The 21,533-nt window shown below is 40.1% G+C and overlaps 3 protein-coding genes across 4 annotated transcripts; 2 read left to right on the top strand and 1 right to left on the bottom strand.

Annotated features, from left to right (window-relative positions):
• Nucleotides 1–2,790: 2,790 nt before the first annotated feature.
• LOC119895125 (ras-related protein Rab-6A) lies at nt 2,791–12,978 on the top strand. Of its 2 annotated transcripts, none has more exons than XM_038707998.1 (8): nt 2,791–3,146; nt 6,187–6,245; nt 6,363–6,416; nt 7,082–7,187; nt 8,832–8,943; nt 9,859–9,952; nt 10,653–10,719; nt 11,420–12,978. In XM_038707998.1, the coding sequence occupies exons 1-8, from the start codon at nt 3,077–3,079 to the stop codon at nt 11,482–11,484; spliced, it is 627 nt and encodes a 208-aa protein (XP_038563926.1). In that variant the 5' UTR covers nt 2,791–3,076; the 3' UTR covers nt 11,485–12,978. The 2 variants fall into 2 exon arrangements, with proteins under 2 accessions (XP_038563926.1, XP_038563925.1); XM_038707997.1 differs by lacking the exon at nt 9,859–9,952 and adding an exon at nt 9,331–9,424 and having other exon boundaries at nt 2,792–3,146.
• An 868-nt stretch (nt 12,979–13,846) lies between these two features.
• On the top strand, nt 13,847–19,236 carry dnajb13 (DnaJ heat shock protein family (Hsp40) member B13). Its single transcript, XM_038707995.1, has 8 exons — nt 13,847–14,046; nt 14,133–14,236; nt 14,854–15,015; nt 15,103–15,251; nt 15,452–15,565; nt 17,709–17,822; nt 17,900–17,976; nt 18,217–19,236. Exons 1-8 carry the CDS (start codon nt 13,979–13,981, stop codon nt 18,374–18,376), a joined length of 948 nt encoding a protein of 315 aa, XP_038563923.1. The 5' UTR covers nt 13,847–13,978; the 3' UTR covers nt 18,377–19,236.
• ucp2 (uncoupling protein 2) lies at nt 18,459–20,852 on the bottom strand. The gene is made up of 8 exons (XM_038707996.1): nt 20,730–20,852; nt 20,493–20,646; nt 20,018–20,222; nt 19,580–19,796; nt 19,292–19,489; nt 19,096–19,197; nt 18,821–19,001; nt 18,459–18,675 (listed from the first exon to the last, which is right to left on the bottom strand). Exons 3-8 carry the CDS (start codon nt 20,141–20,143, stop codon nt 18,561–18,563), a joined length of 939 nt encoding a protein of 312 aa, XP_038563924.1. The 5' UTR covers nt 20,144–20,222; nt 20,493–20,646; nt 20,730–20,852; the 3' UTR covers nt 18,459–18,560.
• Nucleotides 20,853–21,533: the final 681 nt, after the last annotated feature.

Consider the following 21,533-nt stretch of genomic DNA (forward strand, 5'->3'; position numbering starts at 1 on the left):
GATCTCTCTCCCTCTCCGGAGAGATGAGCACCGTATTGTACTTTGCTTTGACATTGAAAGCTGTATTCATTAGATTTATATTAAGGTGGTGTGGAAATGGGATGGTCTCCCTCCATTACACACAGTGATAAAGACTGGTGTATGTCGTGTAATTAATGCACTCACACACCTGTACAGTAGACAAATACATGCGTGTATCTTCGTCTAAGAGGCAAGAAAAGAAAGGATACATAACATAAGAGCTAAGAAAGAACAACAAGTTGTTTTTTTCCCCCAAGATGTGAGTCATAGCAACGTTTTCCCATTTAGAAGACTGAGTCAAGTTTTGCAGAAGTAAATGATGCAGTGGCATGACACGAGACCAAACCAGAATGAAGTCATGGCTTGAGGTGACAAGTCCAATTCATTTGTGTTGTGCTTCTCTTTAATTACGCTTCTTTGATTTTGGATGACATGCTTTTTGTTGCAGAATAAGGTGCATGCCTTCAGGGAGCTTTGGAAAATGTTATACCACTTTAACATCCTCAGATCCTGTGCCGATGTATTTCTGAAAACAAATAGCAGTGATGTGAGCTCATTTACAATCACAGCCCTTACATAACAACCTCTACAGTGCATAAGTAATCGATCTATCTTGTTGTGTACTATGTGGATACACACATGCAGCCCTTTGTGCGTGTGTGTGAGAGAGAGAAAGACTGAGTGGAGGGAGACAGAGAGCGAAAGAGGATTTTGCCAGCTCAGCATCTTTAGCGGGGTCTTTTCCTTACCAAGGACATATGGTGTAGGAGTGCTGTTGAGGAGAGCAAGGAGGGGAGGTGGACGGTGGAGTGTGATGGCTCTAGTTTGGCGAGGCTTGGGTCGCACACAGAGCAGCTGAAGATCTGGCATCAGCCGGTCGGCGCTCCGAGAGGAGAGTTCAGAGCTGGATGGCTGCAAGAGAGAGGCGCAGGTGTGTCTTCAGTGACCTAGAACAGCCAGTTCAAGCATGCATAACACACATACTGTACTCACACACTTGTAATGCATCATCAGACATACTTACATCAATAATTACACAATGCAATTCATATTAGTGCAATAGTTTGGGTCCCACTGTAATGTATAGGGAAAAGCCAAACGCTCTTTCACAGCTCATGCGTGATCTCATAAGGACGCCTATGCAAACATACCCTATATATGTCACTTTGTACTGCACATATCTGATAGGGATAATCAGTATTTAAGCCCATATAACGTTAATAAGAATTATATAAGAGTGAAATTATCTTCACGAGGGGCACTTGCAAGACCCCAGCTTTATTCCTACTACAATTCACAAACATATTATTGTGGATTATTTCTGTCTTGAGTTGAAGAAACATCAATAGTGAAACAAACATAGGAGACAAATATACAAAATATTGTGCAAGTATGCAAAATATTAGGAAAGCCATAGGCCCTGTAATCTCACACAATCCATATGTCTCCTTTCTGACATCTTAAAAACTATATTTTGAGGCAGATTTATCAGGTGAAACAAACAGACAATCAAACCGCTTGATCAGATTAGCATGTCAAGAAGACAGCAAGTGTTTTTGATGTGTTTTGATTTATTTTTTTCTGCTTGAATCTGAAGATGTTTTGAAACATTTGTTGATGTGTTGCAATAGAATAAGACATTTGAAACTCTTTGGGTTGTAGGTGATTGCTATTAAATGTCTTAATGGTTGATGTTACTGATGTTTATGTTCCAGTCTTCATTTTATAGAACATGTTTCAAGGTTGATTGATTTTTCTGAGACACAGTTTAGATGAATACGATTAACTGTGTTCACAAAGACAATTATGCCAGTTGGCTTGATGTTGAAAGGTTGTCAGCAAAGCCTTGCATTGATATAGTGGATGTAAGACTGTACATTTGCACATTGCAGTGATGTCTCTGAACAAAAAGAGATGTGTTTCGACACCAACAAGGTGACTTAATATTGTCATGTAAAAACTTAAGCATTTCTGTCTAATATTATACAGGGGTTATAGTATTACACAAACATAAACACATGGCATGGTATTGCTGAATCAGAATTCCTCTGAATCTTTGATAAGAGGAAGATAGAAAGATAAGCTAAAAGCTCAAGCCTCTGGTCCTCTCAATTTAGGCTGAGATGTTTAGCCCCTTATGTCATGTCTATGTTCCTTTGTATGTTGTGTGTGTATGTTTATATGTTGGTATTGTGTCGTCTGTGTGCTTTATGTATACTTGTATGCTTTTGTTTTTACTTTTATGCGGAATGGAGTTGTCTCTGTACTTTCCCTCTAGTCTCTGTAAAACTAGTTCTTTGCCTTTTCTTCCTATCCTGGGACATGTTCCCATGTCTTAGGCACATTGTGTATTTGCAAAAGGATGATGGTAAAGTTGTGTTTTGTATGGTTTTCATGAATTAAATATAGAAAAAAAAATGTATCGCAAAAAGTATTACACATTATTAGTAGTACGCTATAGGGAATACAAGCTTCCAGTAGCGGTGAGGTGAGAACTCCACCTTGAGGACATACAATGATTCAACAAGCTTCGATCACAGGCTTCTTCTTTTGGTTTTGCCTGTAGCTTTCTGTTTGTACACTAAACGTCCGGCTGATGAAATTAAGGTGCTATATCATTCAACCCGTGTTTATTCATGTTATAGTCTGCAGTGCGTTGCTGTAATACAGGGCTACATGTTTTGTTTTTTTTAATCATGATGTGTTAATTCTCCAACAGTAGAGGGCAGCATAACAGTATGGCCAAACAACGTCAACTTCTTGGATGAAGAAGAAGAGTAGCCCAGAGAGGCTAGCTGGTCCAGACATGTCAGAGAACTGACAGTAATGCTAACTTGGCCGCAGTAGTTAGCGAGTTATCAAAAAGTCTCTGGAAGCTTAAAGGAGTGAATAAAGGGCACCACACCTCACCAAGTGGCCTGCGTAGAGGGTTGACAAACCGGTAAAACATTACGGATCCTGGACCTTTGATACCTGACAACAGCTTGGTAGCTAGCATTAGCTGGCTAGCTGTGGAGCTCCCGAAAAGTAACGTCAGGGTTTGTTTGAGACAGTCATGTCGGCGGCCGGAGACTTCGGGAACCCTTTAAGGAAATTTAAATTGGTCTTTCTCGGGGAACAGAGTGGTGAGTGAAGTCTGACGTTAAAAATTGGTGCGTTGTAGGATCTGAATTGTGTCTCTGGGGGAGATGATAACAGTAGTTTGATCGGGTGACTAACGTTGGCCAGTTAGCTAGCTAACAGTAGCTGCGTAACGTTAAACTTAGCCAAGTGGTTGCATTGCGACACCGTACCGTGTTACTCACTGCTTGTCCACGCTGGCAATTGTGTAAGTGCAATTCATTTTCTCCCTGTTAACAATCGTGTATCTGTTTTCATAGGTAAATCTGTGGGGGCGTTCATTATAGAGTCTGAAAGAGTCACGTTACAGTTTCCACACCTGTGTGTGTTTAGCATGCCAACACAAAGCGCACAGTGTGAGCTGAATTTTGGGCTTTGTATAAAATGTAAATGCACATATCCAACGTTTTCTCTCCCAATGCCGAGTCCTCAAATTTAGGTATTGGTTGGTACTAAGTGAGTACTAATATGATACTAATACTTTTTAAAACAGAGTTTAAAATTGGTGGACGCCACTGCAACAAACTCATTGGATTATTTTTATGCATGCCTGCCGAGAATTCCCTGCACCCCGCGGGAAATAACACTTATTTATGCTGAGTAAAAGAGGTGGATGCAAATCTCGGCAGGTAGCCTACATCATCTGTTTTGCCGAACTTCAGACATTTATTTGTGCACATTGATGAAAAGCAGTCATCACCACATCTTTTTGCTGAATCTCAAGTAATGCTACTTCTAAGTGTATTAAAATATTAACGACTCTAAACCTTCATAAAATATATGGGCCTACATCGAATCAATTATCACCATTGATGAACCCCATAAAGGATATTATACTGTTTAAAAGCAGTATTTGGAGGTGCATGCAATTCTCGGCAGTAATGCAAAATTCGACATAACACCTGGTACTGCTGTGGTCCTAAAAGCATTTAGCTGCCTGCTATGACTCAGTGAATGGATATACTATATAACTGTTGCACAATCTGCTTAATGAGCTCAGTATCAGCACAGATGCTGATCTGATTGGTGCATTGGTAGTTTTGGAAAAAGGATATGGTAGTGTAGAAAAGGTGCCAATTTCTCCTTTGCCAGTAATTATTTTGTGCAGGCATTGTGCCCTGTAATTTGACTCTCCACTCCCATCAAGATAAGACAGACAGACTTTGTGTTTGTCACACAGTCTGTGATCAGTTGTGGGTCCTTGTAAAATTGTTACCAGCAGCTTTGATGCACAGTGTAAATGATCACGTAACTGAGTCTAACTAAAACGGAGAATCAAAATGAATACGCTCTCCGTCCACAGAAGCGTTTCCGCTGCGTTTTGGAGTTGATCTCCCTCTACATTAAAACGACTGAAACGCACAGCTAGGACCCATTCAGGTGCACTGGGCATGCGCGTTCCAGTGTAAACACGAAGCAGATGGTCTATTCCATAGTTACAGAAGATCTGGCGAAAGAATAAATAAATACAGACTAAGCATCAGACCAGTTTTTTTTTTTTTGTTGTTGTTGCATGGATCAATAACGAGCTGGGACTGTTACTGAATGTAACACGGGAGTGTGGCGGCAGAAAACAGACTGGGAGTTGTTGCAAAGTAAACGGCGACATGCACAGTACAAGTGTAGGCAGATGAGTGTTATTGTACGGTACACAATATTTAAAACAAAATATATGATGTCAAAAACCCGGTCAGCAGCATTGTGTTTCTGCTTTGCAAGACCCAATCAGAGAGCTGAGTGTAAGCGGCTGCGTCATCGTTTCTAAAGTCCAGTTCAGTTTTGGCCCGTCTTCACTAAAACGCCCTCGGCAGCGTTTCCAAACTTCTCCGTTTTAGGTCTTCCTTTTCATCGTTGTAGTCTGGACGGGAGGTGCAAACGTAGCAAAAAATCTCCGTTTTAATCCGAAGACGCAGTAGTGTGGATGGGGCCTTAGGAGCACTGTCTGGGTCTTTGAAGCAGCCTACAAGTGGCTCTCTCTGTAGTGATGTGCTAAAAGTTCTGTTTTACAAGTTAACATCAGCAAAGTTGAATGATATGAGTCATTTTACAGTTTCTGTTTTCAGTAAATGTGGAAGAGTGTGGTAAATCAAAAGTTTTTTAGCGTAGATATGGAGCACCAGAAATCCTCAAAGTTGGTCAGTTATTAGAAGGGAAATAAATGGGGAGCCTGGTTCCCAGCCTTACTTGTCTCTCAACATTCCTCAACCTTCCAACTTCACCTCAAATACTTGTGCACCACACCCTTTAATGGACAATAACTTTCAGAGGGGTGCAGGAGTTGCATGACTTCAGTCCATTATAAGGGTTCGTCATCTGTGGCTCATGTTCTGTACAGCACTTTGATGCTGGCACTTAATTTTGCTTCCTATATGTTTTCTTATCTTCTTACTCCATATATCTTTCTATGCTTTTATGTTATATGCTAATATTTCTTATTGCCAGCAAAGTTACACATCAGGCAGACCTATATAAGAGTAAATGATGGTAGAAGAGAAGGTCACACAGGCTACTTTGGATTTGAATAAATTTACACATTGCTTTATGATGTGACGCAATGGCAGTTGTGCGGCTATTATCGGTCAGGGGTTGTATTTAGCTTACAATATTGTTTATGTTTGAAACTGAAATGAGAACGTATTAGTTGATTAACTGGTTAGTCAATCAACAGAAAATTAATTAGTTGTTTATCACTGCAGCAGCCACTGTTTCCAGTCTTTCAAATGTCAGAATGCTGCTTTTAATGTTTTATATCATTATAAACTGAGTAGTTTTGGGTTTTGGTCTGATAAATAAAGCAACGTGAAGACGTCCCCTTGGGTTCTGATGAATTGTAAAGGGCATTTTTAACTATTTTCCAACATTTTATAGATTAACTTATAGATCAGTCAGGGGAAAAAATATATAGAAAAGAATCAGTAGATTATCAATTATTAAAATAATCGTTACTCGCAGCTCTGCTTGTGATAGACATTGTCATTTTGAATAAGAACTGATTAACGTACAAACTGAAATGAATCAGTACTTTATTGTTTGTTTGTTTTTCAGTGGGAAAGACTTCGCTGATCACCAGGTTCATGTATGACAGCTTCGACAACACTTACCAAGTGAGACAAACCCTACGTCATTTAATCACCTTTAATAATTAATGTTCATATTATTCTAAAATCAAATGAATAAAGAATATGGTTATGCATATTTAACTGCTTATTACCCATTTTCAGGCCACAATAGGAATAGATTTCCTGTCGAAAACCATGTATCTTGAAGACAGAACAGTAAGTTTTATTCTTTGTTTGGTTTTTATTTTCAGTCCTTGATTGTTGGTTGTCTTTGTCCAGCTTGGGGTAATTCTCTTAGTGACTGTAAGGATTTGGTGCAAATAATATCAAGGGGCACTCAGATACTGACTGCTGACATAACTTTTTCTTTTTCTTAAAGAATTAAGTTGTTCTCTCTAACAAGCGCACACAGCATTTGCGCTGCCTTTCAAGTGTGTGCGCTAGATGCCGTGCCCCCTGGACCGTCCTTCCTTCCTTTCTTTGTTTGTTTCCCCCCTCAAAACAAGTTTTCTTCCTCTCTCTCCTACCCCTCCATTTATTATCTTCATTCCTGTTTTGAAATTAAACACCTTACTTGATCAAGGGAGGAAGGTTGATGACAAGTGAAGGGTGATTATTTATTTCTCCAGGCCCAGAAGGCTTGCTCTCTCTGTTGGTCATTCACTGCCTGCATGCACTACGCTCTCTCTGTCTTTTCTCATTCGTCTGAATTTATTTAGTTTTCTTTCAATTTTTTGTCGCCATAACTTACCTCATTTCTGACCTTGGTTTTATCTTGTTTTATTTATTTTTTTATCTCTTCTGGGATTTGTTTTTCCCTCCTCCTTTTCTTTTTTTTTTTTTATTCCTCCTCCCGTCCCCTTCCCTTGTCTGTCCTGCAGATCAGGTTGCAGTTGTGGGATACAGCAGGGCAAGAGCGGTTTCGTAGCCTTATCCCGAGTTACATCAGAGACTCTGCTGCTGCCGTTGTAGTGTATGACATTACAAGTAGGTGGATTACCTGGGCACACAGATGTTCTTATAAAACACTGTCTGTTATTTAAATTCGGGATGCACCGAAATGAAAATTCTTGACCGACGCTGAAACTGAATATAATGAAGAAATTTGTCGAAAACCGAACACTGAACAAGTACATTCACATTTTCCATTTATTTTGCCTTTTTTTTTACCATTGCATAAATTAAATAGTCAAAATGTGCTGCTTTTTACTCAGTTTTCCCCACAGGATTTGGAGAGATTGTGGTGGGGGGGTCCAAGGCCCAAGAGGGTCCAGTAAAGTATCACATGTGTCCATTTACTTTTAACGTGCACATGTAATATGTTTTATACTTTCTGTGAATATAATTCAATTATTCTTATTTCCATGCTGTATAGACACCTTGTTTTGAAAACCGGACGTTGTCACATGCATATCCTCACGCTAAATTCATCAAGTCCAACCCAGTTTGATAAATAATGTTGTATGTTGTTCTCGTATCGTGTAACATGAAGACTTTATAGCCTCTCTTCAGGTGGGACTCTCATACATAATACGTCTTTGTAAAGAGAGAAAATGACAAGATAAAGTCGCTAACCTGCCTGTCAGCTCGCTCTGGGCCGTTACAGTGGATTTACCATAAAGGCCTGAATACATGTGTGCTCCAAATTTAGGTGCGGCTAGCTTAATCGCCTTCTCAGAAACAAGTGACAGAAACACTCAAAGTGGGTCAGACCGTTTGGTGCCTTTTCTAAGAAGTCAGTCATAGATGGTGTGGATGTGCTAGGAGACAATTTTGCAGAACAGCGTATGCGAACAGCGATTTTTGTCTTTCTCGGACACTTAAAATTAGGGCTGCACGATATTGGAAAAAACTAACATTGCAGTATTTTTCTTTTCTGCAATATATATCGCAATATGACATAAAAACAGGAAGTTTCACCAGATTACATCAGTTGCTCTATTTGTAAATAATTGAGCATCCTAAAGGAATTGATCAACTGATCGAGAATAATATTGGGATTGCTAGTTCACTGTGCATGCAGAGCCTGCTCGTCACTCACTAGTTACAAACTGTGTATCCAAGAACTATTAAATCGGAGTAAATGATGTTACATCTGACAAACTTGAAATGAGAACTGTCCAAGTTTTCCTTTTGTATCAAGCAGCAAAAAAGTTGAGGTGGTTGAGTTGATATTGCACTGTTCTACGATGTGACTGTTGCGTAAGAGCACATTGTGATGATGATGCTCCGGCAACATATTGTGAGGCCCTACTTAAAATGCTTCCACTCTGCCGACATGTCAACATAGTTGTTCGGTAAGGATTTATTCCGTCTTTCGACGCATTAGGCCGAACACCGCAAGTGCTTTGTTTGCTATTTTCGGCCTATTAATTTTGGTGGCTGAACATTTGGTGCATCCCTAATTTAAATTTGAATACAGCAAATACTATTTATTGCATAATTTCTTTTTCATTTTAAAAATCTGTTATTTCCATATGTAAACATCAGACTTGGTCAGGATGTGTACAAATTGTAGTTCTGCCTCCTTACTGTCGTCCTGTCACAAACCTGTCCGTTTTCACAGCCGAGGCTTTTCATGTCCTGAATACTGATGCTCTGCTCCCTGTTTCTCTCTTGACTCTCTTTCAGACGTCAACTCTTTCCAGCAAACCACAAAATGGATTGACGATGTGAGAACAGAGAGAGGAAGTGATGTCATTATCATGTTGGTGGGAAATAAGACAGACCTTGCGGACAAAAGGTAATCTGTTCCTCCCTCTTCCTGTGTGGGTGGGCTCCCTCCATTAGGAGCATACTAATGAAGTCATTGATTGATTGCTGCTGGCCTGTCAATACGGAGTTCCGCTGCCCGTTCTGGGGCGGCATTTGATCAGAGCAGTTTACACTGCCCTTTGTATATGTCTAAGCTGTGATTGACTTTGACCCTCTTTGTTTCAGCCTGTCTTATTTGAAGATATTGATTATTTAATTTTTAACAGATCTAGCTAATAAATTGATAGTTGTCAACTGTGATGTTTGATAATATTTAATCTGTCAATGTGTACTTTATCCACCTGCTTAATGAAGTAAGTTGTGCATTGTCTTTGGCTGTACATCTCTTAACCCCCCGCCCCGTTGTCTACCGCAGGCAAGTATCTATTGAGGAGGGCGAGCGGAAAGCCAAAGAACTAAATGTAATGTTTATTGAGACTAGTGCGAAAGCAGGCTACAACGTAAAGCAGGTAAGACTGTGTGTGAGTCGTGCTCTGTAGCCCTGCTGTGGATGCTGCCGCCTGGGCTCCACCAAAGGTCTCCTGCCAAAATCAGAGTTTAGAGGTGTGGGGGAGTTGGATTTTAAGATCTTAAAGAGTCATTCTTGATTCATTTAGACCTTCTAAAATAGGCAACTTGTACATTTACCAGCTTTAAACCAGCCATTGTTAATTTTCTGTCCAAATTTAAAGCCTTCTGTCCCTGTTGTGGAGCTCAGCTAACACAATGAGCAGTGTGAAGGTCTACTAGACGTCTATCTGGTCTCGAGCAAAGGTGGCAGTAGCAGCAGGAAGGGGCACGGCTTGTTTATCCACTCCAACATAATCACAGTCTGTATTTTTCCTCCCTTGTCTTCTTGTCCGTGTATGTGGCGATGTGTGTTGCGCGTGGTGGCTCATCACAGACAGATAACCACAGAAGAGGGAGAACAGAGAGCGAAAGAGATGAATGTTCTGTTTATTGAAACAAGTGCAAAGACAGGCTACAATGTCAAACAGGTAGAGCGTGTGCACCTTTTGTGTGTGTGTCCATAGTGCTCATGCTCTCTTGTGACTGGCTTCTACTTCACACACGCATGCGTGCATAAAGGTGTGCTTTTAAACACTGGCTTCCTCTGGTCGAAAGTGAGGAGTGTGGATTTGTTTTTCAAGCTCTGTCCCACCTGCTAGAAGTAATGATTTGTATTGGCCATCCCTTGATCAAACAACACTAGAGGTGGGTCAGGGTTTGCAAACCAGTACTCTCCACTCCATTAACTAGCACAGTGACGGTGTTTTTGTTGCTAAATCTGCATGTGTACCAAGTCTACTTCTGTGTGATGCTGTTTAGTGGGGGGGTTGGGCATGTTGAGCTTCATAAATTCAACACTGTCCCTTTTTTAAAATTCATTTGAATCAATCAATAGCTTAAAATCACCATTTTATCAATGTAAATCTCAGTAAGGCAAAGTTACACCCTCCTTCCAAGCCACCTCTGCAGTGCAGAAATACGGTCTTGCAGCTCACACATGCTGCTCAAGTTTCGAATCAAATTAGGAAAAGCTCTGGTGGGTGTCTTCCTCTGTGCGAGCTTCAAGTGAACCTTATGTTAAATCATGTTAAGGGACTATACACGGCACGCCATCTTGATTTCATCTTGTGTGTCATACATATATATTTCCTTGTCTGACAGAATGCATCTGGTTCTCTTTCCCTGCAGCTTTTCCGTCGCGTGGCAGCCGCCCTGCCTGGCATGGATACCACACAGGACAAGAGTAGAGAGGACAGTATCCTTTTGTATACATGTCAGTGTTTGTGCCTGACATGACTCTTCTCTTATTGCGTGTCATATGGATATTCTACACCAGGACGAAAATGTAGTTGAGCACTGTGACAGCTAGCTATTTAACCCATGTGTCTCTATAGATTTGTTATACCAGTGATGGCTCATAATGTGCTCCAATTTACTGACTATTTTACTGCGTATAATCTTAAAGAAATACTCTTATTCGTGACTACTGATTTGGATTGAAATAATGGTTACAATCATGGTTAAAACATTTCAAAACATCCATAGAAACTTCTCAAACAGCTCCTGCTACATAAGCCACTTCTCACTGTTGGTTCAATTGTTCAGTTTGTACATGTATTTAATACTGTGAAGAGTTTTGTACTAATGAGACTATCCCTTTAAAATATGATGTTTCTCAACAGAATTTCTTTTGAAATGCAGTTTGGAGGATTTGACATATAACTGAGCTCTCACAATGGCTGTTTGGTTTATATAAAACTGGATTAAATTTGGAAACCCCTGTCACGTCCTGCAGTAGAAAAAAAAAAAGTGAAACAATTTTCTACACATGTACAGCAACGTTATCTCTGATAACTTAAGTTGACGAGTTTGTTAAGTTCAAACAACCTCTCATGTTCATTTCAGACTTGAATTTTTCCCGTTCTGTGACTTTCCTTAACTCCTAAACTCTTCAGTGATTGACATAAAGCTGGAGAAGCCACCAGAGCAACCCGTCAATGACGGAGGCTGTTCCTGCTAATGCCAGCCTATTTCACTGCTAAATATTTCTCTTACTGGGTTTTTCCGTATCTGTATCTCACTGCACCTGTCTCTGTTCCCCAGCCTGAAAGAGAACACTAAATCCGTTATCCTCGCCATTGTGGAACCCCTACTCTGTCATCTGGATGCTCTGAAAGTAATATTTGCACTCTTAACACACATACGTTGAAATGGTATTTACAGCTGTTTTTGTGATTTCAAACAGACAAAGATGGCAGCAGGACACTAATAAGTCATATTGCTGTAGTTTGTGTCTAAAAGATGAGTTTTTGAACCAAATTGAATGAAAGAAAATGTGTGTTTACAAGACAAAATCAAGGTATGTGTATAGGAGTGACAATATTCTTTAAAAAATGTTAAACATTGCTTTAAGTTTCATAAGAACAATGTGGATGTTTTATGCATTCGTCAGTTAACATGACGTGTGTTGTTGCAATTGACTGGCAAGGATTCATTCATGAGTTGTGTAAACAACAAACTGTTCTTTTTTACAACTGATTGGAAATAATGTATGGAAACGGTTTGCAAAGTTGCAAATCAGCGGGGACATCTCAATGTCGACACGTTTGCCGTTGGAACCGTGAACCTAGTTTAAACTGAGTGTGCGCTTTGTGGTGCCTCTACCAGCAGAGTCAGCTCTCCCAACATGTACCAGCGTGATATGACGAGCCGACACACAGTCACACACACCAGAGCGTCTCAGACTAACACACGACACATACTACAAGAGCAACACTACTGCTGCACACTTCCACCCACCCACATTACCGTCCTTCCTCTCTTCCCACACTTGTTCCTTGAGACGCGTTATTTTTACCTTGGATTCCATTTTCTATTACCTTTTTATTTAGATCTATCTTTAATTTTTTTTTTTTTTTTCCTGAAGACTACAGCAGTCATAGATTAAAACTTATTTCTTTGATGATAGTCTTTGAGGAGGATTTTCTCATATTAAGAGTCATAATCATAAAACCCACCATAAACCAGATATGGAGACATATGCCTTTTGGCGTTTAATTATAGAGGGCTTCCTTGACTTTTGGGTTTATCTAGTTAAGTTTGGTATGATGTTTTATAAACACGCAATACTTTGTTTTCTTTTGCTTGTTTTTATTTTTTGGCATTGATTTTTTGTTAGTGATTATTCTACATGTGTATTTAATCCACAATGACTTCTTGTAATATTTATTTCTATTGGATTCATCTTTTTTTTATGGCTGTTAATATCTTCACTTTTTGGTATGAGTCCTCGCTAATAAAATATGCATCCATCTGGACCACCTTTAACAGAATCAGTAGAGTGTCTGCTGTTCACTCTGTCACCTTTTTAAATGGCAATTTGATCAAACTGATAAAACCATGCAATGTTTGTGTGTGCTTATTGAGGAGAGTCTGACTTGTATAGCATAGTAGTCCTTAACGTTTCTGTCTGGAATGGTTTTAAATGAAAGAATAAAAATACACTTGTCACTGCTTCTGGAAGTCATCAATGTCTCATTGACAGCTGTAAGAGTTGAATTCAGTTATCTGCATGCTATTTTTCATAATTCCGTTTAACAGAACAACACTACCAGCAACTATTATCTACACATTAACTAACATTAATCAGCCTAGTAATCTGTCCTGCTGGTGCTGTATGATAGACCTGGACTAATAGGCTTATTTCACTGCAGATATTTACACCAGGCATACCTGCATAGTGTCCAGCTATTATTTATGCTTAAATGGAGTCTGGAGTGGCACATGTGACTATGGGAAGTTGTTTTATTGGGAGTGATAGTAGGGCATTCATAGCCACCTGTGTGCACTTGTAGCAAGGCGGGACTGAAGTGGGCAACTGTCCCAGGTCCAGATTTGCTGCATGTCACATTAACATGTTATGTAATGTTATTAGTTGCCCTTTTTAATAGGAATTATTATCAACATTAAGGTACAATACATTATAAGTTGGGTTCTGCATGATTATCAAAATTGTCAAAAATATTTGTTATTTTTCTGGTTTGTATTTAGCTTAGAGGGTGCATAATCTTAAACAAAATGGAATTGTGCATGCTCAAATGACATGGAAGTAGCCTAAAAAATGCGCAGAGGGCAGGAGGTGTGTGTGTGTGGACCCCACAGCAGGTATCATAAATGCGGCAATGACCATTGGTAGTCACTCAAAAAGGAAAATGCACACGTACAGCAATCAAAAAAACGTTATTTGAATAGCACCTTTCGTAAAGGTTAGTGCAATCCAGAGGTCATTGCAGGTGTGCGGGTCCCGTCCATGCTGGATCCGTGCACGATTGGTTCAGCTATTTTTGCAAGTCCCGCGAGAGTCCACAAAGCAGCTGTTACCCTGGAGACCAAGCTAAACAAGCGCTGCTCTGTGTTTCACAAAGCTTTGTTACTTAAAAAAGACTTTACAGGCAGATACACTGCAGCTTTCTTTGATTTTTATTTTATTTTAATCACTTAACTATAAATTCATAATGGGTAGCGATTACTACGAGACCCTGGAAATAAACAGAAATGCAACAGACGCAGATATAAAAAAGGCGTAAGCTAAACTACCATTAACTGACACTCACACACGTTTTATATCTGGCATAATGTGATTATTGTTATTTTCCCTCTTTTATCTAGATATCGACGTCTTGCATTGAAGTTTCACCCGAGCAGCAACAGAGAAACTGGCAGTACGGAGAGATTCAGTCAGCTGGGTGAAGCCTACGATGTTCTGAGCGACCGTAAGTTGCAACAACAGGGAGGCTGACATTTGTTTTACCTTGAAAGCTGGATTAGTATTAGGCTACTACAGCCAATCATTAGGCTACTATAGGCCCATGTTATAATAATGGGATCAGTCCTCACAGGGGCGCATGATACTCAACAAGGTTACATACAACTAAAGTAGAAGAGACACAGTCGAAATAATACCAATCATCAAATTAAATACATGTGGGAATAATCATACAGTTCTTATATTTTATTTTCAGCTTGTTTATCTCTAATGGCAAAAACGGACTTTTCTGCTCTTATATGTCTGTAGATGAACTCATTTTTAAGCATTAGGCTACTAAACGTTATATTTAAGAAGGCTATGACATGTTTGTACTACTGACAATTGAGAGGAAACTATTACTAAATAATGGCAATTAACAAGTGATAAACACTATCTGACCAAAATCTTGATAATAAAAGCACATTAAACACATTTTATTTAAAATCATCATCTGCTTGTATTCATAAAATGATCCACCTTTTACCAAAATACCCGTATTTGACCCTTTTCAGTATTATCAGTAACATACATGGAGACTGGCAGTGTGTATCTGTAACAATATATCTATGTTCTTTGTGACAGCTCGAAAAAAGGCAACCTATGACAAGTTTGGCCAGGAGGGTCTGAAATGTGGTATCCCAGCTGAGCTTGGCAGCAGTGGGGCTTGGTCATCAAAATATGTGTACCATGGGAATCCGGACAAAACATTCAGACAGTTTTTTGGAGGCAACAACCCGTTTGCAGGTGAGAAAAACAGACCAAACAGCAATTGTGCTTATTCAAATTTCATACTAATTGGGCTACATTAACTATATATTTTTTTTTTGCTAGACTTCTATACAAATGATATACCACTTCAGTTAGGTGGCCTGCAGCCAGGAGTGGTGAAGACACAAGATCCTCACATAGAGAGAGACCTTAATTTGTCCCTGGATGATCTCTTCCACGGATGCACAAAAAAGATTAAGATATCTCGCAGGGTAAAAGCAACCGACTTTTCTCATCCCACAGCTTTGGAGCGCTTTAATCATTCAATTATCCATAAGATTAGACTGAGAAGTCCTCATGGACACTCGTGTCTCCTAGATCTAGATCTAACAAAACAATCACAACAAGGTCCAAACAGACACACTGAATGAAATATATTTTTTCATTTTTACATTCATGTCTTATGCAACAGGTTATGAATGAGGACGGATACACATCCAGTATCAAAGACAAGATCCTGACTGTAGACGTGAAGCCTGGGTGGAAAGAAGGCACAAAAATAACTTTCCCAAAAGAGGGAGATCAGGTAAGAGAATAATGGTCACTAATAACTCACCCTGTCTGATGTCTGTGTAACGACTGGAGAGTGAACTCATCAGTTGGTACAATTTTTATCCCTTTAACCCCAAAGATCAAAGTTATCCATCCATCGTCAACCGCTTATCCTGTGTACAGGGTCGCAGGGTGCTGGAGCCTATCCCAGCTGACATTGGGCGAAAGGCGGGGTACACTCTGGACAGTTCGCCAGTCCATCGCAGGGCCACACATAGACAGACAACCACTCACACTCACATTCACACCTAAGGGCAATTTTAGAGACACCAGTTAACCTAGCCTGCATGTCTTTGGATGGTGGGAGGAAGCCAGAGCACCCGGAGAGAACCCATGCGGACAGGGGAAGAACATGCAAACTCCACACAGAAAGGCCGGGAAACCAGGGCCTTCTTGCTGTGAGGCGACAGTGCTAACCACCGCACCACTGCGCCGCCCAGATCAAAGTTGATGACTTTATTTAGTTTGAACAATGACTACAGGTCCTTAACCCAGTGCCACTGAAAATGAAAATTCTCAGTCATCCTGGTCAAAGTTATGACAACATACAACAAGTGCCCAAGTTCAAGAGAATGAGCATAAACACTTAAAGCGTGTGAATATCCAAATTGGACCTTTGTGAAAACAACTGCAAGTTCCAGGAAGAACAGGAACAAAATGGATGAAAAGGAAAAGAAGACTAAATGAAACAACATCGTGATTTCATACATGTCCAAAGTATCAGAGAAACTCAGGAGGATCTTTAACAAACAACACATCCCTGTGTTAATCCAAGAACACAAGACAGATACTGGTCCACAAGAAAAGCAATCTAGTGTATGCTGTCCAAAGCAGGGAGGAATGGACATACCTGTAAATTGGGGAAACTAAACAACTACACAAACGCATGGCTCAACACAGAAGGACTCCTCAGGTCTAGTTTCAGCAGTTTACCTACATCTGAAGGACAATGGACACTCTTTCAACGACAACAATGTACATATTTTGGACGGGGAGGACAGATGGTTCGTAAGAGGCGTGAAAGAGGCTGTTTACACCAGAATAGAAAGAACATCACAACAGAGCAGGAGGGCTATGGCACTACCTATTCCCCACCTACAATGCTGTCCTTTTCATCTCTTCCCAGGAGACTCACGTTTGGTCTCATGTGACAGTGCCAACGTCGTTCAGACTTGGCCTCACGTGACTCCACCGATAGAGGAGAGGCAAAACGTATTCAGGTTTCTTCAAACACATCCAGTTGCCCTTGGTTTTAACCTTCTTTGGATGAAAATTGTAAAGGGGATTTGATCTGATGTTGTTGTATTTGTTCTTCTACTGACCAAATACTGCATCAGAAAGATATGATTCATAATGGTTTCCCCAGATTGGTGAAGGTTAGGATAAATTGTTTAAATTGAGATTAGGATGAGTTATTTTGGTTCAAAACAAGGTATGACTTTGGTCATAGTCTCCACTGTTCCCTCATTTCATTGCCAATGTGAGTGTTATGGTGGTCTGAGTTTTAGCTTGTGGAACTGCTCTTAGTGTGCTATAAGTTTTAGAGGGAAGTATGTACGATTTTGTATGAGAAGCACAAAATATATAATGTGTTATTGTCTTCATTATTGTCTTTACATAATGATTCTACAAGTGATATTGTAAATTATGTGTTATGTTGGTATGTTTTTGATGTGATATTTATGAAATTGGAAGCTTGCTCAAGCTGTTCACCTTAGAATGCAGCACTTGACAGTTTTGATAGAGATTATTGAACGTAGTGGTTTAATATGGACGGGTTGTGAAGAATATTTTTGGGAAAGTGCATTTAATCATTCAATTGTGAATTGTTATACTTTCCACTGGATCTGCTGCATGGCCACCAGCAGGTGGCATCAACAGATCTCTTTCAAGGTGGTCACACATGCTTATAAATAAAACACAGTAACACGGGACATAATCGTTCATCATCACCTTTACCTCTTTGTTTGATGTGATTTGGTCAGTTTTGGTCAAAAACAAAGTATATGCACAAAAGTTATTACTTTAACAAGCTTTGCATAGTTAGTTAACAATGTATTACTTTTAGGGAAAGAACCTGACTACACGGTACTCACCCTGCTGTATTTTATCTTTAGGGACCAAGCAGCATCCCTGCAGATATTGTGTTCATAGTGCAACAGAAGAGTCATCCTCTGTTCATAAGGCAACATAATGACCTGATTTACAAGGCCCAAGTCTCTCTGGAGATGGTGAGTCATGTTTAAAGAACCAGAATAATAGGTTTTCTTTTTGTTAAAGTAGAATAAACACTTAACCTTTCCAACAGGCCTTGACCGGGTTCTCTGTGGATGTGGAGACACTAGATGGCAGGCTACTCACTATTCCCATCAATGACATTGTGCAGTAAGTGTTGCCCTATACTGGGGCCAAAGTGGAATACTAAATAACATTCATGTATAATACTGTATTTTGTATATATTATAAAGCATTAAGACCCTAACAGGGAGAGACTATCACATAAAATCAAGTACTTTATAATAACTTTACACTGAAACAGGCTAATTTCTAAAGTGATATGTTTTGGGTTTCACCTGAATCAACTACCATTTTACTGTCTCTGATTTGTTTGTCATGACACATCAGCCCTGCGTACAAAAAAGTGGTGACTGGAGAGGGAATGCCGCTGTCCCAGGATCCTTCCCAGAGAGGAAACCTCATCATTACCTTTGACATCAAGTTTCCCGAGACGCTTTCCGCTGAGAGGAAGCAACTGATCAAACAAGCTCTGGCCTTTAAATATTGATCACATTTTAATACATGTCTTGCTATCCTATGACTAATGATTACTGCGGTTACATTTCTGTCATGAGAGAGAGCGGTACCAACACAATTTGTATATCTTTACTTCGAGTTGAAATATCCACAAGGGGGACAGAAGGTAAAAAAACACTGTGTTACAGCATCAGCCTTCTGACAGACAACAATGGTTAAGGTGTAGTTGTGTAGTTGTGATTTGCTGTCATCATGGCCCGTTTCAGCTGCTCATATGTTACAAACATCACCACATTCCAGGAGCCCAGGCGTAAGAAAGATGGCATGAACCTCAAGAGAAAAAACATAAAAAACATGTTTGATTGCAATTCAGTCATGTACAGCCATTCACATTACTCTCCTCCCCCGGGTCTATAAATGTTTGATTTGTATCGTTATCAATCCATTCAAAATTGCCTGTGCAGTCAATGCTTACCCCTTATAAAAGGCAAGGGGGCCCTCTTTGGTCATCATGGCAGAGGCACAATTGAGGACACTGCTGTATTTGCCAAGAGCAGCGTTCATATATCTTGTCTTGACCACATCAACTGGAGAGGCAATCACTGTTGTGCATAACCCGGCACCAAAGGCTGATACAAAGTGGCAGGGCAGATTATCTGTGGAGTTAAAGCTGAAAGTTACTGATCCAAAGGAGAAAAACACCTACATTGTGCCTCTGAATGTCATGTAACATTGCAGCCATGTTTTTACCTGTCAGGGGAGTGGACTTCACAAGTGTATCCTTGATGAAATCATATGTCACCAGTTCTGTGCAGTTAACAATTGCATTTCGCGCAATGTTCGGAGCTGTACCTGCATGACAGAGTAAAGTAAAAGTAAAAAAAAAAAAAACAATCATAAGAAATCAAAGGGTATTTTTTGCTACTAAATAATCCTCTCAAGCTACCTTTCCACAGACCACGAATGCCTTCTTCCTTAGCAATGGACTTGTAAGCATCAACGGTGCTACAGTATCGTCTGGCATGCCCATGACACCTGATCTGTGCCTGGAAGCGGACTTTCACCACATCTGTAGGCTGAGCAAACGCAACCGCCATGGCACCAGTGGTACTTCCTGCAAGCAGCCGACTGCCAATACCAACATCTGACCCAGAGAGGAGGAAGATGTCAGGCCTGATTGGTGCAGGACTCCCTGAACTAGATAAATAATTATAATGCATTCATAGATACTCACGATCAGAGCCTTTAGTGTAGAACTGTTTTACAGAGTCATACAGACCAATGCGGACAGAGGCAAAGCTCATCTGTCTCTGTAGTCCTGCCACCAGTCCATTGTAAAGGCTCCTGGGCCCCTCTGTACGCACCATGGTGGTGATGGTGCCAAACACTCCACGATACTTCACTGCAGGCTCTCTCCCTGTAGTTGCTGAAGCTCTGGCCTCTCCTTGGATCTGTCCAGGACAAAAGGCAAAGATAGGTGAAGATAAGAAAGCATGGGGGACTTCAGGTTCTTCTGGTTTATATGCACTTAGTAACGTATAAAATAATGGACACTATATATTCTTTAAGTTTATCAATAACTATACTTTACATACAGTGGGTGCCCATGCAATGTCATAATATGATGTGATGATGGGAGGTTAACTTTAATATTTACATAGCACATGTTTACCTGCAGCCGCACTTTGGCTGTGTCCAGGGGAAAGGTGAGCAGGTCAGCGATACAGGCTGCAGTTCCTGCTCCTATAAACTTCACAGCTGCTGATGGAGGCACGTCTGCGGGTCCAAATCCAACCATTTTCCAGAATTATTTTGATCAATGTAAGTATTGATGGGTGCCTAGTTAATGTGGACAGGACACAAAGCTCCTCGAAAATCTGAAAAAGATAGACCCCAAAACACATTCCATCTAAAAATTCATGTATTTTATGTAGAATTGCTTCCAGCTGATGGGTGGCTCATTTAACATCCCCATTGAGCAACAGAGACGTAGTAAAGTCGAGGCTTTAGTGATGCTAAATAGATGGCAGCTGTTCAGTGCATTATTTGCACACAAAGACAGGGCTCACAACAGCTAAAATGCCCTGCAAATTCAAATAACACATTTCTCATCACTTTTTTAAGTCTGAAAGATGATTAATTCTTACCTTTAATGGTGCAGTTTAGGACAGAAAGATCAGATATCAAGATTCTCTAAAGGTATCCCTCTGGCTGAATTTTGTCCCAGCTATAAATTGATTTCCTTGTTTTTCCATAGAAGACTTTTCAGAAGTGATGAGCCTTAAAATCATACTCCAAATCCTGGAAAAACAGAGATATGGTCAAAAACAAAAGCAGTGGAACAGTGTTTACAATAATATAAATATACCAAGGGTTCATTGTACCGTGATTTGATTTTCTGAGTTAAAATGCCTGGTAAAAAGCCTCTCCAGGTAACAATACCCTAATGAATCAGTGAATGGTCAGGATGCAGTAGTGTGGGAAAGAGAGCCACCTCCTTAAATACTGCCATGACATTGCATCATGGGATGTGTTGCTGGTGGGGCCCCACCCCCACTACATCCATACGGGCTGCCTGCTGGTTAAATGGAAAGACTAGAAACCTGTTTATGTCACAAACAGCCTGTATGTGTCTAATTTGTGTAAACACACTTTTTGGAACATGTTTTCTCTCTTGTCTTCTTCACTTCATGATCAAGCTTCCTCTCAAGTGTGTCTTCAGACCAACAACCACATCACAACTAACACTTAAACCCACAGTTGTGATTGATTAGACTGGCTCAATAGATTGAGACTGAAAATAAAAATGTTGCATTGCAATCTGCTAAAACCCGTTATCTGTTAGAAAGTCTGTACATAACGTTATAGTGCAGAGAGCACAGACTTCAGGAGTAAATGCTGAGTCATGCTGAGAATACAAGAACACATAGTACATTGCCCACCAAATTAGATCCGTATGTTCAGCCCCTTTACAATGTGAAGAAACTCAGCATTGTGTTTAGTTAATAAAGTGGTTTTATTGTAGTATTGTAGTTAAAGGATGGTGAAGTGGTAGAACAGGTAGACTAGATGGATTTTATTGTCCCCAAAGAAGCCATGGGGTATCAAGGGTGTATAATTTAGTGACATATTCCTACCAACATCCAGCGACTACTGAATTGTCCCTAGAAATTATTTTGATCAAAACA

This window comes from Micropterus salmoides, unplaced genomic scaffold (assembly GCF_014851395.1).
Source record: "Micropterus salmoides isolate LMB-PRFRI ecotype aquatic unplaced genomic scaffold, ASM1485139v1 Ms_hic_scaffold_9, whole genome shotgun sequence".
Lineage (NCBI taxonomy): Eukaryota > Metazoa > Chordata > Actinopteri > Centrarchiformes > Centrarchidae > Micropterus > Micropterus salmoides.

Bases quoted from the DNA above. Each gene is read 5' to 3' on its own strand.
- LOC119895125 (XM_038707998.1), top strand. From the start codon at position 3,077: ATGTCGGCGGCCGGAGACTTCGGGAACCCTTTAAGGAAATTTAAATTG. The intron at 6,246-6,362 runs GTGAGACAAACC...ACCCATTTTCAG, and splicing joins GCTTCGACAACACTTACCAA to GCCACAATAGGAATAGATTT. The intron at 7,188-8,831 runs GTAGGTGGATTA...ACTCTCTTTCAG, and splicing joins TGTAGTGTATGACATTACAA to ACGTCAACTCTTTCCAGCAA.
- dnajb13 (XM_038707995.1), top strand. From the start codon at position 13,979: ATGGGTAGCGATTACTACGAGACCCTGGAAATAAACAGAAATGCAACA. The intron at 15,252-15,451 runs GTAAAAGCAACC...CTTATGCAACAG, and splicing joins AGATTAAGATATCTCGCAGG to GTTATGAATGAGGACGGATA. The intron at 17,977-18,216 runs GTAAGTGTTGCC...ATGACACATCAG, and splicing joins CCCATCAATGACATTGTGCA to CCCTGCGTACAAAAAAGTGG.
- ucp2 (XM_038707996.1), bottom strand. From the start codon at position 20,143: ATGGTTGGATTTGGACCCGCAGACGTGCCTCCATCAGCAGCTGTGAAG. The intron at 19,490-19,579 runs GTGAGTATCTAT...TCTCTGGGTCAG, and splicing joins CTACACTAAAGGCTCTGATC to ATGTTGGTATTGGCAGTCGG. The intron at 18,676-18,820 runs GTAAGCATTGAC...TTTTCTCTTGAG, and splicing joins CCCCTTGCCTTTTATAAGGG to GTTCATGCCATCTTTCTTAC.